General features: G+C 31.8%; 1 protein-coding gene across 2 annotated transcripts; it reads left to right on the top strand.

Moving 5' to 3' along the window:
- The first annotated feature begins 234 nt into the window (after positions 1-234).
- Positions 235-14804, top strand: LOC116777795 (uncharacterized). Of its 2 annotated transcripts, XM_032671514.2 has the most exons (3): positions 236-1590; positions 12031-12164; positions 12973-14804. In XM_032671514.2, the coding sequence occupies exons 1-3, from the start codon at positions 361-363 to the stop codon at positions 12974-12976; spliced, it is 1368 nt and encodes a 455-aa protein (XP_032527405.1). In that variant the 5' UTR covers positions 236-360; the 3' UTR covers positions 12977-14804. The 2 variants fall into 2 exon arrangements, with proteins under 2 accessions (XP_032527406.1, XP_032527405.1); XM_032671515.2 differs by lacking the exon at positions 12973-14804 and having other exon boundaries at positions 235-1590; positions 12031-12168.
- The last annotated feature ends 9644 nt before the right edge of the window (positions 14805-24448 follow it).

The raw sequence follows: 24448 nt of genomic DNA, 5'->3' as shown, positions 1-24448 counted from the left end.
TGAGTTTTCACTACAGATGTACAAAATTATAACATTCCAGCACGTCCGTGCATGTGATGACGCGTCGTTGGAGCGAAATGCGACCGAATTCGCGACGAATCATTTGACACAATGTTGGTTCATCGGCACCGTTTACCTACCTATAACCCTAGAGGCGTCTTCACAGGTGCGTAAGCGCAGGTAAGCCTCCGCCCCCCACCTCGCGTCCGCCGCGACCACTCGCCGGCCATCTTGAATTCCGTTCACTCACACCCCGACCGTCTCACGGCCGCACGTTGAACGTTCACATCAGGAGCGACGCAACAGAGTTATCATTAGTGCTTTAGTAATTGTGTGTCATGTGATAGTGTTGTGTTTAAAATGGAATCGACGCCGATCTGTCGGTGCCGTGTATTGTATCTGGGATCCGCGGTGCCTCAGCAGAGCAAGGACGGTCTACAGGGCATACAAGAGCCCTTGCGAGAACTGTATCCGGAAAAGGGGGCGACCAGTGGTGGAATTGATTCTTGGCTTTCCGTATGGTCAAACGGAATTTTGCTAGAGAATGTCGACGAAAGCGGCTCCAGAGTATCAAGGTTCTTCCCAATATCTAGTTTGCATTATTGCGCGGCCGTAAGACGTGTAAGTGTTGAGGGGCAACCTAGATTTTTACCTTTAGATTCACCTTTTGCTAGGGCGCCGGCTCCGAGGCGTCCGCCTTTATTTGCTGCTGTGCTCCGTCGCACACAGGGTATAAAAGTATTAGAATGTCATGCATTTATTTGTCGTCGAGAAGCGGCTGCAAATGCACTCGTCAGATGCTGCTTTCATGCTTACGCTGATAGCTCCTATGCAAAACGATTAGAAGCCGAGCGTTCCCCGTCCCAATTGCCACCAGAGGCCGATGAGGAGTTGGAAGTATACGATGGTGACGAAAATCATAAAGTTTGGGTTGGCGAAGTCGAGCGTGATGACGCAAGCGACGAAATGCCTCATCCGACACGGGCACCGCGACCGCGTCAAATTACAAGACCGGCCTCGGTGCCACCTCCGCCCCCTCCGCCAGAGGAGCCCAAAAAGAAATCCACCTCCAAGAAGTCTAAGAAGAAATCAGCGGCGTCCGTTGATGAGTTATACGCTACGATGCCAGGTCCGGCACCTGTCATGAATGGTAGGTCCTTGGGGAGGGCTCCTCCGGCCTGGGCGGCTGCCGGCCATCCTGGCCATCCCGGCCATCCAGGTCACCCTGGCCATCCTGGGCATATGGTATTGGTGGCGCACCCCGCAGCCACACTGCCTCATGTTCGACACGCAACCATGGGTCACAGGGGTCGGGTCCCAGCTGCTCTAGGACCATTCCCTCCCGTGCCCCCGCCTGGAAGAGGTCGCATACAATACGCTACAGTGGACCCGCGACGCTCGAAGCCTCCGCCCTCGGCTATGAAGGCGGCGCAAAGTATGAACGGCCTGGAAGCTGTCGAGGATTCCGGCGGTATATATAGAAAGAAAGGACATTTAAACGAAAGGGCCTTCTCTTATAGCATACGACAGGAACACAGAAGTCGTTCCCATGGATCTCTCGCCAATCTGAAATTCGCTGCTCCACCCGAGGTAAGTTCGAAACGATTTTATCCCTACATTATTACTTTTAGGCTTACTTTCGATGATGAAATAAAAAAGGAATGCAATATACATGAAATCAATTAAACAGTCACTAATTGCTTGACCTTAATTTTGTATATTGCCAGGTAATTTCGAACAGCTATTACGTTAAAAACACACTAAAAGCTGCTTCCTCTTGCGAGTAGCGGTTTTGTAAAACTTAATTATAAAATATATATGCGAAACCAACTCAAAGACACGCCTTCATTGGAACTTGTTAGAAGTGAAGTAACAGCCTATCCTACTTTCAGATTACTTACCTTAGCTTATTTTTTTTTTATTAATTTGCTATTCAACGAAATATTGAGATGATTGGTTTATTTATCATTAATTATTTTAGATCATGAATTTTAAAATGTCTAAGAATTTAAATAGACATGCAATTTTAAACTTAAATAGTAGGTATTGTGATGTTTGTGATTTGAATATATATATATATTTTTGTCTCATACATATGACTTATTAGTATTATACATATATATATATACATATTATCGGAATGTTAGATTACAGAACTATGATCTATCCGAGTCGATTGCGGTTACTTCTATTAAGGAACTGGTCACGTGGTCCAACCGGTTTCCAAACGCCGAGGCAATGATTTGTCTCCGCTAAATATGCCAAATAAATATAAGCATTCCTTCACATAACGCTATAGTGTTATGAATATTTCTCTCTAATTGCTACGAAATTATGTCCTCTTAATTCAATGACAATTTCTAAATAGCTTTTTATATAGAAAATTAATTAGTAGAAGCAACAACATTCATATATATTAAGCAACCGTCGTTATATACATAATTAATTATGTTATATTTTTAACTGGTAATGATTTCATAGTTTGCGCAACCGAGTAAATGTTAGGTACAAAAATGACTTTGGAAATAAACGCCTTACACATGCATGATATACATAGCATGTGTGTAATTGACTGGAAACGGATAACATTGCTTAAACCCGGCCTGATGTTTTCACTTAACCTAGTATTTCTTTTTTTTATGTCAGTTATTATGCAATCTATTCAAAAACATTTTAGCAATACGATGTTAAAATTCGAATTTGAATTTCCACCGTAACGCGTTGATGTCTTTTGTGTTGATTTTTTTTTTATCACGCGCTCAATGACTTCGGGCATCACAAACCCTTGAGGCGATATAGCTGTGTGGCTTCAGGTTCAAATTAATTTTTTGATGACTTCGTTTTGTTTTACATTACTCGAGCTTGATATTTTTATGTTAATTTATATAAAAAAAATTCGGGTCAAAGTCCTTATATAATTTTTTTTTCCATTTTTTTTTTATTTTCAGTGTTCGTATTTGTCAATTAATTTCTATATCGATGATATTTTATCTTCCTTTCTATTATTATCTGTATGTGGGTTTGGGAATATGGTGTTTTTGGTTTTTTTGTTTGGGTAACCCTCCAAACTGTCTTATGTATCTTGGACAGTTCGAAAAATGTCTAGTTATAGTTCCTATATGTACAATTTCGATGTTTATTGTTGTTATTTAGTTAAAATATCCCAAGGCAAACATCCAAGAACCCACGTCATAAGTTAAGCTTGAAGCAGTTGTAATAAATCCCAGACACAGTTACAGAGCACTAGTTTCGTTAAACGAGATTCGAACGTGGGACCCTCTATTGTCGTGGAGGCAATTTCAAGATGATCTAAAACCGATCAATATTCGACCTTATGACGTTGTGATATGGTTTATGTGATAGTTTCTGTATGTTGGCAACGGGCATCCCACGCGACGTCACACAACGGTCAATGGTTCTGGCCCAAGTTAATTTCATTGTTCAATTATTTCCATACAAGATATTCTGCCGCTGAAATAAATGGGCTCTTGTCGGAGCTTTGTTTCGTTAGGTTATTGGCATGATAATTTTACTTTACCTGTCTTTGAGTGAGGGAAGGATTCCTTCCTTTCACGTATCAAACAAAAAACTTTGTAAAGCTGATGTAAGCGTGTTTATTTGCAAAACTTTATTGTCTAACTGTTCTTATATATAATAACGTAAATAATAATGGCGTTAGAACAGTACCACACTGGGGAAAATTACGTTCTGTAAGAGTGACACTTAGATTTGAATCAATCCACAATCAGACCTTACAACAAGTTCGTACATACGAAATACGGGGCGTTTCCAGTTTCTCATTCATACCTACACCGTTACTATCACGTCCTAGGATTAATTGATCGAAAACTTGAAATGCTCGGTGAACGGTGACGATGCGAACAAGCATTAGGGCTACACACTCTATCGTCGTTGTAGTTTCAGACAATTAATTTATGTGCCATCCTATCAATTTTAATAACATAAATCATATTTAATTTCTTCGCATTTCGGCTTCTTGATATGAATCCGAGCAGTGTGACTGTCACTCTTATAAAACTCCTGTTACAAGAGCCTGCCGAAGAAGTCGCGTTACTATGCTCTCAACAGTCCGCTGCACGCAAAAGACAGTTGTGAATTACAACTCTATTAACATGTTTATACATCATTATCATATTACATGTACTATGTACATACATACATGTACATGTATGTACATGTAGATGTATTAATATGGTCGCACAATTCCTTATTAAGTTATTTCGTTCACGTCGTATTTTTGAAAGGGACTATGCGTTTTATCCATAGCTATTGAGGTTAGATGCACCGTGATTTTTTTTATAATAATTGTGAAACTAATTCTGGAAATTTTGTTTGTTTTTGATATCTACAATTCTTTTATAATAGATATCATTAATGGAACCCTTATTATATTCTATGATATGCCATTAAACATATATGTGAATCGTAGAACTGAAAAAAGTACTGCCTATACACTTTTGCAGGGATTGTGTTATATAGTATTCGTGTGAATTCACTTCCATTAATCATACAAATATATTCAATTTTATATATTAAAAATGTTGAAATTAATTCTTAGAATAATGTATGTCTCTTTATGAAATCATAAAACATGGCTGTATCACGGTCACTGTATTTATAAGTGAATGTTTTTATGACAAACATGATACAGTTATTATGGAAGTATCAATTACTGATCCACAAAACGAATAGGCGTAACGTATAGCTTTCGTACAACGATCTTTAATAACGGATTGACATGTCGAGTACCTATAACGGAACCTTAATCTGTTCAGTAGTGTCCACACTCTACTCAGTAGTATCTTATTTAAGACCTTAATCAAATAGTATGAAGAGAATTTGAACATTAAGTGTATCTTGCTAAAATGTTTGCTACATAAAAAACCTTGGTAAGAGAATATGAGATGTGATTAGGTTTATTTAAATCTTATTAACGACTAGGGCTTATATATATAATTTCTTTATATAACAGGATTGGTACATATTAAACATCAAATGCTATATAGTAATTCGTTGCTTCTGTTATCATAAACATGCGTGAAATGAAAACGTCTGGAGAGCGTTAAATCGTTTTATTGTTGAGAGTTGTTACATCCGAACATGATATTGCTTTTGAAATACTGTACTGTATTAAAAAAGAAACGTTATCGTCATATTCGTTAAGAAACATTCCGCTTTAAACTATAAATATTGGAATTTCACACTAGATTTATTTAAAGTACATTTTATAGGTCATTATAAGACGAGTATTTTTTTGTAAGATTTAAATACGAATGCTGTGTCAATGTCTTAAATTTCTTGGGATGAAATTAAATGAAATGTAAATAAAATTCACCGAAATGTTGTATAGAAACCGTGCATCCTAGGAAACCAGCACGTTCTAACAACGGATGGAATCTTAATGAGACGTTCGAAAGTCAGGATTTCCGACGATTTTTACACATTAACTATAAAAAGTTGGGCTGTTAATAGTGGAACGAGTGCGTTCAAAGAAACGCTTTTATCATTCTAAATAACATATCAAATAAATACCTTTCCGGATTTAGTACGCGTCTTTTATTATTTTAAAACTACATAATCCCGACGTTTCGGTTGCTTTTCAGCAACCGTGATCACGGGCAGACGAGATGTGATGTCTTAGATCTCATTATATAAAGTTATGTTTGACATATTTATTATTAAGTTTCCGTTTTCCCGCTACAATATTACGTCGAATACGAAAAGTTTTAACGTATTTTATAAATGAAACAGTGTAACTTATTTCGGTGTCGTTATGGATCAGTTTCCACTGAACAAATGATTCCGTCAGCTAAAATACTAGCAAATAATTAGTTAAGGAACTGTTGGTGTTACGAGCGGGTCCCAATTTCTAATCTATGAATAGTTAAACTTAATCAGAGAAGAGTTTCTCGGATATTCTTTAGGACTTCTAAAGATTGTAAAGAAAATTTCAAATGTAAGTAACAACTGGTATTGAAATTATGTAATTTTATTATAATTTATAAAAAATTAGAACGTCTGTTATACAACGATCTCATTGATTTCATGAACTCGGTATAAAAGCCCGTAAATGATTGCAGTGTCTCGACCGGGGCAACCTCTGGCCCCGGAAATATCTGGTTTACGGTAAGAAAGTTGGTATTTTAGGCCATTATGTTGTAGTTCATACGTTAAAAACCCAAATTTTAAAATACGATTAGTATTATTAATGATACTTTTTGAGTATAGAAAATATCTGTGTTTTTCATATGAAACATTCCAATTAAGGTTTCAATTTAGAGCTGGTTGAATTCTCAATATACACAGAAAATTTTCCGTTACAAGATGTAATGACAACGTAATCCTTACTATGTGGACGATACCATCGTTTTGCAATAATAATATTTGAATGAATAATTTCCACTTTTTTATTTGTATTTACGTTTATGATTTATGAAAAGAAGCTTTTATTTACATTACGGAAGTGATAAAGTCGAATAGCAGCGTTCATATTTTTTTATGTGCAATAAAATGTTTATTAAACAAATCGTCCTTGACTTGGAGGTTATTAGATAATTAAATATCAATTACAAAATGAGTTTTAGTAATAATTTTTCTTACTCGCAATGTTCGTGTCAATATCACCTTCATATCAACACACTGAAAGGATCATGCGGGCAGCTAATATATTATTGTTTAAAATTATCCGGTACCTATGCATATTGTATGAGTAATTTGTGAAATCAAGTGATGTCTAGGAAGTATAATGGGAGCATCCTGACAAATGAAAGTATACCTTAAGTTCTATGGCATAGGGCGACTGGATTTGCCCACCTCTATGTAGGTCCAAGTACGTTAATGCAAATGTCAGGCAAGTGGAACGTCTATTGGAATGCGGGTTTCGAATAAACTCGCGTACCGAATACGACACTGCATAACGGATGGCAAATGAAAACAAGCCTTAACGTGTACAAAATAAGGAAGTCGTGTAGATATAAGGAGGCTCTTAAAATGGTTGCAAAAGAAATTACTGACCTTTGGTACTTGCATTTTATAATTATTCATGAATACGCCATCAGCTAGGAATGATAAAATTGTTTTTGGATTCTGGCTCTACAGAGCTGCGCTAGATCATTTACAAGTAAATTCATTACCTGGTACCTCTAATTGTGTTATCATATAAAACAAGCCGCATCAATATTTATGAATTAATAGTGTATGTAAATTTGATATTAAATTTTTGTATAAATTTAAAAAGCAAACGATAATGTCAATGTTAGTTTTTATTTGTAATAAATAATCATATAATTTGGTGAAGTTGGAACAAGTTGATAGCATACCAGTTTGGTCATAACTCTAACTACTCCGCCAGCTGGCCATCAGCGGCCAATTCTCATATTTCAGAGTTGGGAATTGAATGTCAATCGGTCAACGCACCGGGTTTTGGCGGGAGAAACTCAACAGACAGCTTTTTGTGTATTTTACTTTCTCGCCGAAACCACGACGGCGGATATTTGGTGATGAAATCAATAAAAAAAATCTTATTCCGACTATAAAAGTTGTATAGATTGTGCGAAGTACATGTTATAACACGACTATAAAAAAGTAATTCATTCTTGGCTATGGTTGGAAAAAGTAGACTATCTAGAACATACAGCTGATTGTTTGAAAGTTAACCTTGAATGAAATAACGCTGTTCTTTACGTGAATGGACAGTTGATACAGCCACAGAGTTACTGACCTATAAACACTGTTCAATTGTTTAAGACTTGTGTCAGTTTTAAAACGATGACGATATAAAAAAATTAATATTTCATTGATGATTATCATTTTAATGAAATAACTGCTTTTTTTTTAACTCAATTACTTATTCTCTTTCTCAAAAATTATATACTCTCAAATTACAGCGATCATATATATATATATATATATATATATATTTAATTTCATTCATTTTTCTAAAGGTTGGAAATTTAATGCACATAATAATTATTTTTCTTTGTCGAGTTAGGTATGGTATTTTTTATTTTTAAATATATAAACAATAAATCTAATAGATTAACGTTGAGGTATTAAGTCACGTTGAATCCTTCGTTAAGGTACATCGTGTACATAATGATTATAATTTGCATTGACGTTTTAAGAATGTTGCTATTGAATTATTAAAGTCTCCATACAAGGTTGAATGTGAGACGCGAGGTGTCTGAAATGTTTTTTTTTACAAAGTCTTAACTCAACGTTATAACTAAGAGGAGTTTTTGATTTGTTTTAAATCAAATATAAATTAATTTAACATTCATGATGTCAAAGTTCATTATCATTATTATTAATAATATAAATATAAGAGGTATATTATTATATTATTTTTAATTATTATACCTCCTTCAACCATCTATGACCTCATGGTATGTCATAAATATTATGTAGGTATCATGTTGTTTTTTGCTACAAGAGGACGTACGTATATATTGCGTTTTTGGTTTTGCGTAATTTATGTAATATTTGTTTATTTATGAACTACCCACCTTACGAAGGCAGTTCAGGTCCAATATTTAACGTATTGCTAAGATTTTCTTGGACCTAAAACAGAATTTATACAACACGGACACCGTCGCAACAATTATTAATCATCATAAAACCAATAGAGAGTAAAATACTAATATATAGTTGAATTTAATCGTACGTTCGTAAAAATCTTTGAAATCATTGCTATATCTCATCGTACGGAAGGTGTCATTTTGTCAGTCGTCTGTCATTTCATTAATACCTGTCTTCGTTACACACGCACAGGAATTGTTAAATAAATTATAAATATAATTTACGTCGTGTTCGGTTAAAATTCATGGCCGAGCGTACGACAGTTTTTATGTACTCTTGTCGCAAATAACGAGGTTTTTTTCGAAGACGAAAATATTAATTATTTTTTAATTTATTATTAACATGGTATTTTGTCATGAAGAGAAGAGTTACAATGAATCTTATATAAAGATTTTCATAAAATAAATCATTGAATTTATAAGTTAATTGTAATGGTAGGTGCAATAACATGAAGATGTTGCCTACTTTCGAAAATCTATTAAAATTGGGGGTTGCCATATCAGAAGTTTCAAATGAATTTTCACATAGAAAGAGCATTTAACATAAAAACCAACTAGTAGAAGATAATAATTGAAATCTCTACGCTTATACATACACACATTAGCACTAGAGGAGTAAACAGACATTGTTTACACAATAGAAAGTAAGATTTCAAATGACTTATTTATTTTGTCTATTTCCAATGGCGTAAATCAAACTGCAAAGATTTTTTCAACATCATAAAGATATAACATTATTTCCCTTTTAACAAACTCGCAAGTCATTATTGTTTTATTTATACATGAATGACTTGACTTATTTTTATAGAAAATTTACTTACATTTTTCCTTAGTTATTTCTTTTACGATACGATACAAACAGGATGTGTTGTATTTTTACGGAAAATGACAGTTCATTTACAAAATGCAACTCTATGACTGTGTTGTTAAGTCTATAGCGTGTTTAAATTATTTCCTTGAACATTTTTGTAAAAAGAATAATAATTACATTTTGTTTTCTTCCTTAATAAATAAACTGAGAAGGATAACGTTTTAAAACAGACATCAAACAAGTAAATATTATTGTATACAAAGTTTCTATTTATAGTTATTTATTTTTTAGTTAGTTACTCATCAAGATGTCAATTGAAAGTCTTTTAATATAATAAAAAATATCTTCATAATATTTTTAGCCATTACAGAAACTAAATTGTAAATAAATATTTTTCAAGAAAAACGGTTATAAAATTTGAAAGTGGAACCTCCTTTGTAAACTCAGTTTAAAAAGAATTTACCTTTAAAATTGGTAATCACGTTTCTATTCTGCGTAGACCACCGAGAATCGATTTCACTAAATTCCAAATCTAAGATGGGCGACAAATTATAGGAAAAAATCCTAGTATCTAAATTCTGATAGGGATATGAATAATGTTACAAATGAATAGCTATTATGAAATATACTATTTAAAGTGTTCTGTCTTAATAATAAATAAAAATTGCCTAATACATTGTATATAAAAGTTAAGGGACCTTTCATTTATACAATACATATGCCACCAACTATTTTCTTTTTTTTATGCTACGGCTTCATACGCACTGGAATCGTAGAATATTTTGCCAATGTCAACGTTTGTGTTTGTTGGACTTTCCCGGGGTTACAAGAAGATTTTTAAGTCGCTACAGACTATATTATTTAACCAAATCGAAAAGACAGACGTCATTCGATGCACGATTGATAATAAAGTAATTGACAGCTAACATTACGGGCGAGTGAGAAGAGAAATGTTTTATTATCTTTCTTATAACGTCTCTAGCTAGTAGCGTTATAATGGTCATTATAACTAAAATAATATCAAAACATACGAAGCGTAAAACCGTATTTAGTCTGCCATTGTTTATTAATGAACACGAAACAATAGCGCCCACTGTGATTTGTTGTTGGGAAATGTCACCGATATGTGAGAAATAGAAACATATATACGTATGTAGTTTTTTTTGTTACATGAACTGACGTATCAGTCAATGTATATTTTCTGTTCACGTTTTGTGATGAAACGACATTGAAGACAGGCTTCGAGACATATATCTTATATAATGACATATTTAGTATCGATACGTTTTTATTATTTAACTTATTCATATATAAATTACGTTCTTAATTACGTTTGATATAAAATAGTTATTTTAGATCACAGTTTTGTCCAATTTCCCTTCCACGATCACATTTTCATATTTGTCCGTCCACTTGACACATATGGTATCAACTTTCCATCCGAACTCGCCTTCGGAGTCTGTTTATTGCACAACAACCTTTTTTTTCACACTAGTGTTTGAATTCAATTTCTAAATTCTTACTTGTGTGACGTGGGAATAGTATGCAATTAGCGATTAAACGCAATTTCTCGAATACAAATTATATAAAGGGTTAAACGGTTTACGGACTTCTAATAGTAATTGTTCTTAAAAAAAGGCATCTGTAAAAAATTTTGTCCTTTGTGTTATGATATAAGTATCCATAATAATAAAGATAAAATAACTTTCCTGGGATGAAGCATGAATCGTAAACAATAATTGAAGTTATTTTATTAAACTAAAGATAAAAATAAACATTATAGTCAACATAATGTCCTTCATTATCCTTTTATTACCAGATCTGTACTTATTCTGACAAATATTATTTTTAAAGCATACAATACGGTATACAAATCCCGTAAACAATAAACTTGTTCAATACAATCGTTCTAGAAACAGTAATAAAGTAATAAAAATTATGCATTCGTAAGTAAAAGATTACTAGAATAGTCAACATTGAAATGGACGTGTATTTAAAAATGCATTCTCTCGTTTTGATTTCATTAATAACAAAACTTATTTATTTAACATTTCAAACAGACGCTTCCTTTATCGTAATTCTAGTGTATGGTTTATTTTTACTACGGCCCAAATCTTTATAAGATGTATATGATAGTTCCTTATATAAAAATGTGTTCGCCATAACTTGTTCAGTGATTTATCAATTTCTATGAGGAAGCTGTTTAGATGCAACGGTTACGACTATCGTTGCACAACCCGGGGTTACGTGGTCGTGTGTAAACGACATTTATCTGTACACGGTTATTTATCGCTCTCTAATTAACTTGCAATTTTTAATAGCATGCCTATCGTGTTAGATGTAAGATCACGTCTCGACGAAAGTATGCGTTGTGATGTTTTGTACAACGAACTAAGATCACTGTTAGCGTGTTGTCTATGCTGCATACGTTATTTTATTAAATGTTAATTCTTAATTAATGTAATAACATACTTAAGCAAGAAATTTTATATAAGGACGATATTATTATTAAAGACACATATGAAACAGCATTAGCAACATTTCGAGTGAAGGGCGCATACACTGACATATTTTTGATCTGGAATCAGGATGACGTTTTATATTGATTTTGGTTTATTCCAGGTGGAGTCAGGTCGTGAAGAATTGAAAAAGGAGCGCGAGATCATGCAGCTAGTGGCAGGTCTTCAGCTCAACAGTGATGACGTGGAGCGAAGGGAGGTGCCGCCGCATGTGATGCGATCCAAACATGCTCCCAGGTGACGGAGACTTCATATTTCATGTCAGGATAATGTTAATGAGTGTCCCTGGTCAGGAATACTCGATAGTATGTGTTGATAATTACCGCCACGGACTAAGGTGCATAGTCATATATTTAATTGAAGACATCTGTGGATTCCGTTTTCGAAGAAATCTGAAGTTCTCAAATAGTATTTATTTATTCTGTGGACAATGTATACTCTGTTTTCATCCTCTCATGTCGAAGGTTTTAATGTAGTATTCTGAATTCTTGGCTAGCGTCCATGCGTGAATTTTTTTTTATATATTGTTGTACTTGACTCACAGTTCGACTTACGACTGCAAAGTGTTTTTTTTTTAACTAAAATTTTCATCTTTATCTTGCTATTTGCGAATTGAACAATGCGTTGCGTTCCGCTACTGATGTAAATATATTTGTGCTAACCAAATGTCTTCTATAAGCTGAGGCGACTGTAACATACACATTAACTTTAGGTTTTTTTTTTTGTTAATTATTATCAAAAATCTATCCATACAAATAAATTCTCATTAATAAAATAATTGCGAGAGTTGTTTGCTGTACTTTTAATTCGCAAATGTATATTGAACCTCTGTAGTTATAGAGCTATTAGCGTGCTATTTGCGATATAACGACTCTTAAAAGTGATGTTTAGGAGATAATCTGAAACAAACATACAGACAGATGTTATTAATTTTAACATAATATAAAAAAGTTGCTTCTGGAATTGTTTTTTAGATTTAATTAGTTTGTTACCTTATTATTCGTAATGTTCCACGTGACATAACATGAGCTTGTTTTATTTTCAGATAACATAGCGCCACAGCAGTGCCATCTAAGAACGGGGACAATCATCTTAAAAAGCAGCTGTTCCGAGCTTACAGATAAAAGAAATGAGATATTAATCGATATCTATTTGTATCGATTCTTTATCGATTTGTCGCGATCTTTAACATTAAATCGATAATTTGTAAGAAACTCGTGACTGAATTGCTGGCGACTCGCTCTATATTTTTTAAACAAATAACATGTATCGTGAGCTATACAGCTAATAAAAAAAAACTAACGAAATATAATGAAACTATACATTTTCAATAAACTATGAAAATCGTCGAACGTTGAATATAATTTTTTTCTAGTTTTTCACTATTTCTCTACACGTTTATAATGGTATTTACGAAACACGCAATAATTCTATTTCATATCTGTTGGCGCGTTTCTCTTCATTCAACTTCTAGTATTGTATTGTAATTGTTATAGCTTGAACCGATTGAATGATACTATTATCGTATTCCTCGAATTATCGTCTTAAATAAAATACGAAATTTCAGTAGTATTTTTCACAGCGGAAAACCTTAAATCCAACGTCGAGGTGGACAGTGTAAATTCGTACTAAGGATACTAAGTGTTTACAATAGGCATTGTTAACGGCAGCTGTCAAATCTATCTGCTTATATAGAATATAAATGACCAAACATTTACCAAGTGTTCCACAGGTTAAAACTAAGAAACCGTACGTTAATGATATTGAAATTAACAATGAGGGAAAAATCTCTGACAACTACAATATCTGTATTGTGTGAAAAAAATTTTTTTTTTTTATATACTTCCGTAGTATAGCTCATGTTAACCGCCTGGCCCTTAGTTAATTCGCGTTCTCAGGCCAAAGACACATTCATCCAAAACTTAGGTGTACTCCACGCTTACGACAATCATTTACTACAACAACGTCAGATAATTACTAAGGAAGAATATAATTCCATAAAATTTTATTTAGATCGTCCGTTTAAGAATCTCATCGACAAAATATCTGACGTGTGCGTTGATACTTATTCGGATATATTTTTATCACATTTATATTAAAATATATATATGTATAAATTAGTCAAATTTCGTAAAATACGTACCTATATAACATGAAGTACATAATATAACCTCAGCTAGTAAATAAGGGTTTGTACATTAGAATATTGTACAAATGTAAGTAGTTTTAAGAAATATTAAGGTATTAAGTAATATCAATGCTTTCTATAGAGTCGGTGTAACTTATTTCAGGAGGTACATTAAAGGTTACCTAGTATTAAGGCTGGTTGAAAATGATTCGTGAGTCTATCATGCGTCCCAAATAAGATTCAGCTTGCGAATAACTCGTCAAGTGTATTAATTTAAATACATTATCAGTAATATTATTATAATTTTTTTTTATATAAAATCAATGGTTTTGCTATAACAAAACCCTTTTACTAAATACCAACAAAATATTATTTTTTTTAATTAGTAATAATAGAATAATATTCGCACAATTGTCCATAACAATAAATGTACATGTAATTTATATAATCAGTTGTTGTATTGTAATTTCTATTTTATATTTGATATGTATTAGGTCTATTATTGTGTATAGATCACGTAATAAATATTTTAGGCTATGAGTGCCATTAACGTTATCTTTTTACATTGATAATAATAAACAACGAATTATTATAGTTGTTTGTAAGAAAAAAAAAATATTAATTGTCTGTAAATAGGTTTATTCGCATTATTTAAATAAAGCAATAAGCTTGTAATACATAATTCCATTCATTATATGATATATTTTTTTATACTATTTTAAAATATAGCCTGTAATTTTACAATTTTAGAGACGAGTTGTATTTGGTTGCATTTTGTTGATTAATAATTACTATGTATTTATTTCAGCTGAAAAAAACATCGAAACTACGAATTAAAAATATAAGTATATATATTTTAATACTGTTATACATTCTGTGGTTATAACAAGTAATAATTTTTTTTACGAAAACTATGAAATATATCGAGTTTGACGTAATATGAAGTTTGGGTTCTTACAATACGTTTTTTTTAATTTTACCACATTCTTTAAATTAAGCTATGGAATCGTGGAAAATTTTGCCAATGTCAACGTTCACCGCATTAAGTTAAACTTTTAAAAATCATAACAAACGCTGTCACATAATGGGTCATTATTAAAATTATGTCACGTGTTCAATAATTTATTTATAGTAAAGAAGAAGAAACAAAAAAAAATATCATAAACAATCAATTGCATTAAATATACTGCCAATGTTATTGACACGGTTCATGTAAAACCAAATCTTTACGAAACTTGTCTTATCTTTATTATAACATATTTTATTTTGTGTTTTCAACAAATTTAAAATACATAAAGAATTCGTTAGCTATCATACAGGAATGTAAATATTATTTCATTTTGTGACGGGTTTGTCAAGTATATTAACGAAGGTCAATATGAATGTCGTCACAAGATGGCGGTTGCATATTTATTTGGTTTCTTAATGTGAGTTTAAATAAAAGGAATAAAATTTTAGAATAATTTAATAATATAAAGATAAGATAGTCGGTATTTTAAAAAAGGGATTTCGGTTTTTATTTTTCACGTAGCACAAAAAGACCATTAATTTTAACACACACTTGTAACTTTTTAATGTAACGGCTAACAAATGTTAATTGTATATTTTCAAATACAGCTTTATTTGGAATATCTAATAAAAAGGCTGGATGATGAACGCAGTCAAAAAATATCGAATTTCTTTATTTTTATGTCAATGCTAAGCTATTAAAGATATAATTTAATCTGTATAGATGTAAATGTACATAGGCGGGTTTATATACTGTCCAAGCCTTTCACGAATTGGACCATGAAATGACAAAATACAATACTCATTAAAAAGGTTCACAATATATATTGCAAGATAAAAATTTTAAATAAAAAAAGGTTGCTAACGTCAAAATGGGTCCGTCTTGTGTGTGTAGTTTTAGGATTTTGCAACTGAATTCTTATCTTAAGACCTCAACCTTCGTGTAGTATTTAAGGGCCAATGGCACTTTTGTTATTGGAACCATGTGTATATTTAACCTTCTTAAAAAAGATTTCACTACAAAAACTTTTTTAGACATGTTTGACTTATTTAAGATTTCTTATTTAGATTTATTTTCATTTCGTTCTCGTCTTAATTTCGTTAAAATTGGTAAATTTGTACGCAAATCTTGCGAAATTTGTTTTTTTTTTTTTAATTTGTTATAATGTATAATAGGGCACAAAAATAAGTACAACATTTCTCTCTCTTGCTGATAAATTCCTTTTCTAAAATATTACAATTTAAATCTCTTACATTTCATTGGCTGAAAAATATAAATCTTTATTAAGATACAGATTATAAACAAGTTTTCAAGATATGTTTTGCATGACTAGATTAGAATTTATTTAAATTTTATGACTAACACTTATTGAATTATTAATAAAAAAACAATTTCTGCTATGTTAAGACCTAGATTTTTAAGAATTGCTTTGAGGGCTTTTTATATAATACGGATTAAATAAAATATACTACATTGTTCTGCATTTCTAGTTCTATATTTAGAGAAGAGGGTAAAATGAGAGGAAACGACAAACAGCGTTGCAATATTTTTCGCACACAGATAATATAAATAAACATACAACACCGTTTCGTATTTTATTAGCCTATTTTAAAATGTGTTACATTTTTTTGTTTTTCAAAACTATTATTATAATGTATTAGTTTCTTTTTTGAGAAGTTTAATTTTTTTTTTGATTTCGAATGGCGGCAATTAAGGATTTTATTGTATTTTGAAATTATGATTACCAATGTTTTGAATTTAAACTTTATTATGTCTAATTAAGGCTTCGAATTAAAGCACATTTTAGGTGATATTCTTAGGGATATATTATTACCGTTTTTAACGTTTTATCCGTGACTTTGTGTATTTTTTTTATTATTAAAAAAGTTATCTTGTCTTAATAGTTTAGGAGGGAAATTGATAAAAGCTGTTTACCAGTTTTTCATAAGTCTCTAGTTAAAGGTTTAGCTTTAAATTTTTATATCCAAAAATGGCTACAATTAAATATTCTCAGTGTATGTGTGTGCGTGTATGGAATATGTAAGTGTAATCTCAGTTGCAAGTCGTGGTAAAACTGCAGGAGATTATATGATTATTTTATATTCTAAAATCGCTTTATAACTAGCCAAATATTTTTTTATAGTTATACGTCTAAATGACTGTGTCTGTCGCTTCAATGAATAGGTGTAATAAAGCAATTATACAAATGTAAATAAAACAATAGAAGAGTATGTGCAAAATTAAGAAGGAAAAAAGACGTCAAAAAATGGTATTTAGCAAATCTATATTGAATTAACCTATGTCGGTACAAACGCAAAAAAATATTTGTACTTTTTAGCTTAAAATCACTTGTATGAAATTACTGATTACTAAGACAAGTGGAATTCATAATCGTGAATTCTGTATCAATATAATGAGATAAAAATAAAAATATGTATTTGTTATTAATTAATAATGAATATGATAAATATTTCAGCTTATACACGGAATATATTGTAGCCGGGTTCTTGTAAGGTTATTTAAAAACTATATGAATACCATAACCATTATGTACATTCGAAATATTATTTATAGTTATTTATTTGCTCTATATATATCCAAAGTGAGCGGATATGTTTGTTTATGTATGTATGCATAAATAAACATCTCATTCGTTCGTTCAATTTAGGTATTTTAATTTCTTGAAATCTAAGCACGTTTTCTTTGTGTCGGTTGGAGTAAAACATAGGGTAGGATTAAAAAGTATTTTAAACTTCACTGGTAGTCTGATAAGACTGATATTTAATAATGTCACTTTTGATGACTGCGAATCATAGAATAAAAGTGAGTCAGTGATGACACTGTTAGTATAATGTGTACTATAGATAAGATTGGAGGAATCCAGAGATCCCATTAAGTTACTTAAAAGCTATGAGGTTCGAGCAGCTACAACCACGAGGCGAACCAATGTTCGAGGTACAGTTTCAGACTTGATTTTTGATCCGCGTTATTTCCGGTTATGTTTTACAAAATGGCTGAAGCCGATATTCATTGTTTTCAAATACAAGGTGATACTTAAATGTTGCCATTACAAAATTACAATATATTAATTATACTTAGTCATAATAGTTATTATAAGGTAATTTAGTCAAAAAAATAATTCTAAAAAGTCGATAAATTATTGTAAAATAAGGAATAGGAAACATCAAAAGAAGAGTTAATTCTTTAAGTGAGAAAAATTTCTAGAATATTTAGTAAAACTTTTGTAAACCCACAATCCGATGGATTATAAAGATGTTGAAAGAAAATAAAATAGAAGGATTTATAAGAGTAATGCTTCGATTCCTTCTTTACGACACCATGCATGCAACCATTATTTTTATTACATCCGAGTTTTGTAATGACAAGTTAGCATAGTGTTGTATCTATAGCTCAAGTTATTATAGGTTGTTGTATAATAACTATTTGTTAAATCAAATTAATAATAAATGTGAGAATTTGTTGAATTTTCGGTACGGTCTGTTAAAAGTTAAAACCTCACGATTCAATGTTTCAATAAAGGGAAGAATTTTTTATCAAAGCCCAAGTGAATAACACATTGCGTAAATTTTAATAGGTGGTGAAAACGGAACCACTATAGATATGTTAAGTTGTTGTTTCTGTTCCATTAACTGGACCCTTAGTACAAATTAACGTCGCTACCTACACACTGAGGGTTTTTAGGTTTTCGTTTATAATTAATCATCACATATGAGTCCACTTATTGTAATTCTTTTTATTCGCTGTAACATATTTTATAAAGTAAATTTTCCGTAAGGCTATATATACCAGTAGTTATTAAACTTGTTCTGGTAATATCTAAATATAAACAATGATTATAGTATAAAGATTTAATGATTCTAGATGAACAGTGTTGTTTTTCTAAACTAATAGAATTCAATTAGTCTAAATTAAATGTAGACATTTTTCACAAAATACTTATTATGAAATTAACATTGTTTTTATTAAAATAAATATGTAATTTTCAAACGATTAAGGGATTTTTTTAAAGGATTAAAGAATTTTTAATTTTTAAAGGATTAATAACAGAGTAGGGTTAGGATCAAGTAAGAAAGTCCAAGATACGGATATATTGAAGTTTTTTATTCAGCAGAACAAGAATGATAAATATAAGATCCATGCAATGAGTTTAGAAATGCAGAACGAGTGGTTAGAAATAGGAGATTTTTGCATCCCATTAGCACTAAAATGGCGCACCTTAATCCATGATTGGTCGCCAGCATTGCTAAAATTCTATCTCAATGCGTTCCAAATGACTCTCCCAGATCAGAGTAATTTAGTAAGATGGGGAAAAGGTACCGAAAAGACTTGCTATATCTGTGGGAAGGCAGTTGGAACTGCTAGGCTTTGTTAGTGGGATGTAAGGTACTCCTGGATAGCGCTCAATACTCGCGTCGTCACGATAGGGTTCTGGAAATCATACGTGAAGCGGTTAGTCTTTCGGTAGCCAGAGCGCAAAGGGAAATAACCACAAACGAGCGATTAGTAGGTTTTGCGAGAGAGGGCACTAGGGCTATAAAATCAAATTTCAAGCCTTATTCCATCCTTAAAGCGGCTTCGGATTGGACTATAATGTTGGATACGTATGAAAAATAATACAAAATCCCCGAGGATATTTGTGCGTCGGCCTCCAGACCAGACTTATTTATGTATTCGCGAATTTTAAAGCGCGTTGTGATGATAGAGCGTACGGTTCATTGGGAAACCAACATCCCCAAAGACCATACCATCAAGGTCAACAAATATTACGAGCTCACAAACGAACTCACTCGAAATGGGATCGTCGTGGATTTATACGCGGTAAAAGTGGGAGCTAGAGGTATAACGGCCAAATCTCTCTACAACCTACTAAAAGACTTGGGCTTGTCCAGAACTCACATTAATTTACTCTTGAAACGAACTTCGAAAGCAGCTTACCTAGTAGGTTCTTTTCAAATATGGTTAGGTAGGGAGAGGAGCTTGGAGAGTGGAGGTGAGCGTTTAACTCACGTTAATTATGGGCCCCTTAAACCTACACCTGGGTCGCAGGTCCCAGGCACTGTTGAAGTTCCTCTCCCTGCAACACGGCACCCGCTCGGTGAATCCATTGAATGCTAAGAGGTATCGTCTCTTTTACTCATACAAATCTCTTAATATTTCTTTCACATCATTTCATTACTTACTGGTATTGAATCTTAATGTTGAATACTATTACGTGTCATAGATGGCGCTAATGATATGACAACAGGACTGGCGAGGCTTGAAACTTGAAAGTATTTAAATGTAGCGATAAATTAAAGATTACTATTGAAGTTCAAATTTATTTTAAATAATGATTGTTACAGATAAATTGCTAACACGTTATGTGTAGGTTTCTGTTCTGTTAAAATTGAACGATAGTGTCCTTGACGAATTTCTTACGTAATTTAAACCCTTTACTTATTATATTTAAAAAATGCGTCTTTTTCTTTCATTTAACAATAGAAAATTAACTTTTGATTTTTGTAGGTGAAGTTACTTAAAATTACTTAAGCATTATTATTACTTTATAGTATTTATATAAATTCATTAAATGTAGAAATCTATTTTTTAATTCTAGTATCAATTTGTCTATTAGTAACAAATTGATGTGTACAATATGTTTGTTGAAAAAGTTAAACATATTTTAAATTCGTTGGAAATTTTCAACAAACAAACATTAAAAAATTAATTAATTACAAACTTAATTACAAAATTAATCAAAGTTTGTTTATATTTTCGTTGTATTACTGAAGATCCGTTTCATTACAAAATATTAGATTAATTATATTATTGTATTTTAAACTTGAAATTTTGAAATGTTTCCAATTACTCACTCAACTTACTCACGAATAAAACTGTTAACTCTTTGTATTTAGTGACGATCATAACTTAGACTAAGCATACTGAGTGACGGTAGGGAAAACATAATCTGATCTCATCAATACGCTCGTTACAGTTTGTACGGAATAATTCAATTGGTTCAGCGGCTGTGACGTCGGTGACTTTAATGCAAACGAAATTTCCCATATCATTTTAATTTAATATAATAACAAAATTTTAATTTACCGCTTTGTTAATTCTTATTGTTGTCATCGACAATTGAGTTTTTTTCAAACGAGATGCTCAATGGTATTGGGTATGCGTTACGAGTTAATCACTTTCTGAATATTCTCAGTAGTCATGCGATTAAAAGACACGGTCAATGGGTGAGTTGTCTTCTTCTAACTTTATTCTTTTAAGATATATGTGCATATTTACTCGCACACATATAATTCTACGTATGTGTGCATGTCACCGAGTTCCTCCTGAACAGCTGGACTGATTTGAATTAATTTTTTTTATGCATTTTGCTCGGACCCTCACATCGTCTAGATTCACAAATCAGCCCGGCAGATGGCGTTGCAGTTGGTATCTAGGCCATTTAAAATGAATAGGCTGCAACGTTAGCTATTAGACGAGTCGAGGGCAAAAGCTAGTATATATATATAAAACACAAGTAATTTGGTAAGTACATGTAATTGAAGTTATTGATTGAGGAAGGGTCATTGGAAATGGTGAGAGTAATTTATTCATAATGAGATCTAAGACTTTCGCGAGTATTATTCATTTAAATGAAACTAATGTATTTTCGGATATACTACGCGGATTTTATTATTTTAAAACTACATAATCCCGACGTTTCGGTTACTTTTCAGCAACCGTGATCACGGGTAGAAAATAATAAAATCCGCGTAGTATATCCGAAAATACATTAGTTTCATTTAAGTAATTTATCAAATTCTTTAACGTTACACGGTTTTCATCGGAGATTTTTGTATGTGAATTTATAGTTTAATATCAATTGAAGTTATCGTTTTGCTGATATTAACGTTTTTATACTTTATTTATGTGAGAATTAAACGATAGACAATACTTACACAGTTTACAACACACTTACACAAACATACGTATTTTGTATGGAATCATAAATTAATTATATTGTACGCACGTGTACATATTGTGTAGCGTGTAATTGTCTCGAGAATAAACTCGAAGTTATTAACAAAGCCACGTATAAAAACGAACGTTGCTAATTTGTGAACGTCCCATATACAGGGTGTTGAAATTTCTCATAATCCGATATAAGCATATTTAATGCTGTTCAATAAAAGATGCTGTTAGACGTTTTAGTACAATCTTTTACACGTTATGTTTACACGCAGTGTATAATTTTAATCTCGTTACTAAAGTTTCTACATCACTTATCTCGGTGATAATATTGTTATGGGCCATCGCTCGCTGTCTGTTTTAATTGTTTACTATTGATGCGCGAACAGCTCTATAATTAAAGGCCCTTGTTGAAAAAGATTTGAAAATAACTGTTTGTTAATGCTATTGCAAGATTATTAACTTTTAAGTTCATTACAATTATAAATATGTCGTCAAATAACTGTGCTACTTGTAGGGGATATACTTGTGCATATACTATGTTAATAAACTGTGTTACTACTGGGAGATATATTTGACACGCGTCGGACATAGCGGTGGACCTATAACGGATGCCAATTCATAATGACAGTCATTAAATAATGAATATTATGTCACATATATCCAATAAACAAAAATAAGTTAGTTTTTTGTAACACATAATAAATAGTTGTTATATTATTGTAGCGAAAGATAATAACTTGTTGCATTATGATAATTTATTTCTAAAGTTTATTATACAGTATTAGTCGGTTAAAAAGTGCAATTTTCAGCATCGACATAAAGCTCGCCTCAGTTGCAGCCAGGTTTATTGGCCGGGTTTAGTCATATTTTTCTTGATATATTAATTTATATAGCCATTCAAACCCTCCTTATTTAATAGTACAAAATCACTATCTATATTACGTTTTACATTAATGTTGTCGATGGAGACTCGATGAAATCATTCGGTATGTTCTTGAAAAGTGTTTGATTTGAATTAAGCTGGGCAATCCGAACAGCATTTACTTACTTCATATATTAATATAGTTACAGTGCTAGACAAACCATGGACATTATAATAAAATATAGTATTTTTTATGTAAAAACACGTCTAAGAATGTATTTTACTATTATTTCAGCTATACAGAGCACCAATCTGTCACCTAATGGATTACTATTCTAACAGCTAACTCACTAGTCCATTGTTTCCAGTCAAATGTCAGGAGAACTATTTGAACAAATAAAAGTAAATGCTAATGTTTTTATGACACAGTCGGTATATAACTTCTAAGTTCCTAAAAAAATCCATGGAATATGTAGGGAAATTGCGTGTAGCAACACTGCCACCATTAGTCTTTAAAAGCTCGTAGAGTATCATAGCTTGTGTATGGGATGCAACACACCGCATAACATCACGTGTGTCCTGACTTTTGTTTTTAAACTCTTACAAGGTATGGAATGATTTTCCCGAGGACTTCGCCGAAGGTTAACAAATGGGATCTTCTAAAAGCCAAGTATGTAGAAGTAATAAAAAAGGTAAAAAATGAAACTAGTGTTATTCGGATTTACTACGCGGATTTTATTATTATTATTTTTAGTAAATCCGAATAACACTAGTTTCATTTAAATGAATACTCGCGAAAATCTTAGATCTCATTAAATAAAAAAGGTAGTTTTTGCAACATTTCTATGTACCGTTGTTTGAGCTCTAAGGCATATCATTACGTATATTACTCTGAGTAATATATTTTTTTGAGAAATAAAACATAATTCAATTGTTACAACTTTTGTAAATATACCAATATCTCAGGCTATAGCCATCTCTAAAGTAGTTATTTACTTTCGCCAGAGTTTTTACTGTGTTATACTAAGTTATTAAGCCTCTACCTACATTTTCTTAAATAAATAGTAGGTGTATCCATTGTATGTTGAATTCTATTAATATTTCCTAGATTTTACTCGAAACTATTTTTTATATTATAATACTAAAATCAAGACGTTATTACTAATATAAGTAAGTTTTTTTTATGTTAATCTTATGACACCTATTGCTTGTACAATAAAGATGATAATGGAACAGAGAGGTTGAATATAATATTATCGTATTTGCTATAAGAAAGAAGTACAAACATGAAATCGTATTGAAATTACTAATAATCATAAAAAAAAAATATATTTTATGTACCCAAAGTGAAAAACACGTATTATTTTGTTACCTTTGAAGCTTTTTATTGTAACGTTTTAAAATATTATTAACATTTTTTTTTATCAAGAATGATGAATACTGTAACATTCGTTATATATCATAGTATCCTAATTTTTTTAATTAAAATTAAACTATTTAGAATATAAACATGTTTCTCGTAGGCTATAAAATTTATTGATAACAAAGTAGAC

The sequence above is a fragment of the Danaus plexippus genome, chromosome Z (assembly GCF_018135715.1).
Source record: "Danaus plexippus chromosome Z, MEX_DaPlex, whole genome shotgun sequence".
Classification (NCBI taxonomy): Eukaryota; Metazoa; Arthropoda; class Insecta; order Lepidoptera; family Nymphalidae; genus Danaus; species Danaus plexippus.
Note: the sequence above shows the minus strand (reverse complement) of the source record. Positions and strands in the feature narration are given on the sequence as shown.

Excerpts from the sequence above, each read along its gene's own strand:
- LOC116777795 (XM_032671514.2), top strand. The coding sequence starts at position 361 with ATGGAATCGACGCCGATCTGTCGGTGCCGTGTATTGTATCTGGGATCC. Across the intron at positions 1,591-12,030 it reads AATTCGCTGCTCCACCCGAG|GTGGAGTCAGGTCGTGAAGA; the intron begins GTAAGTTCGAAA and ends GGTTTATTCCAG.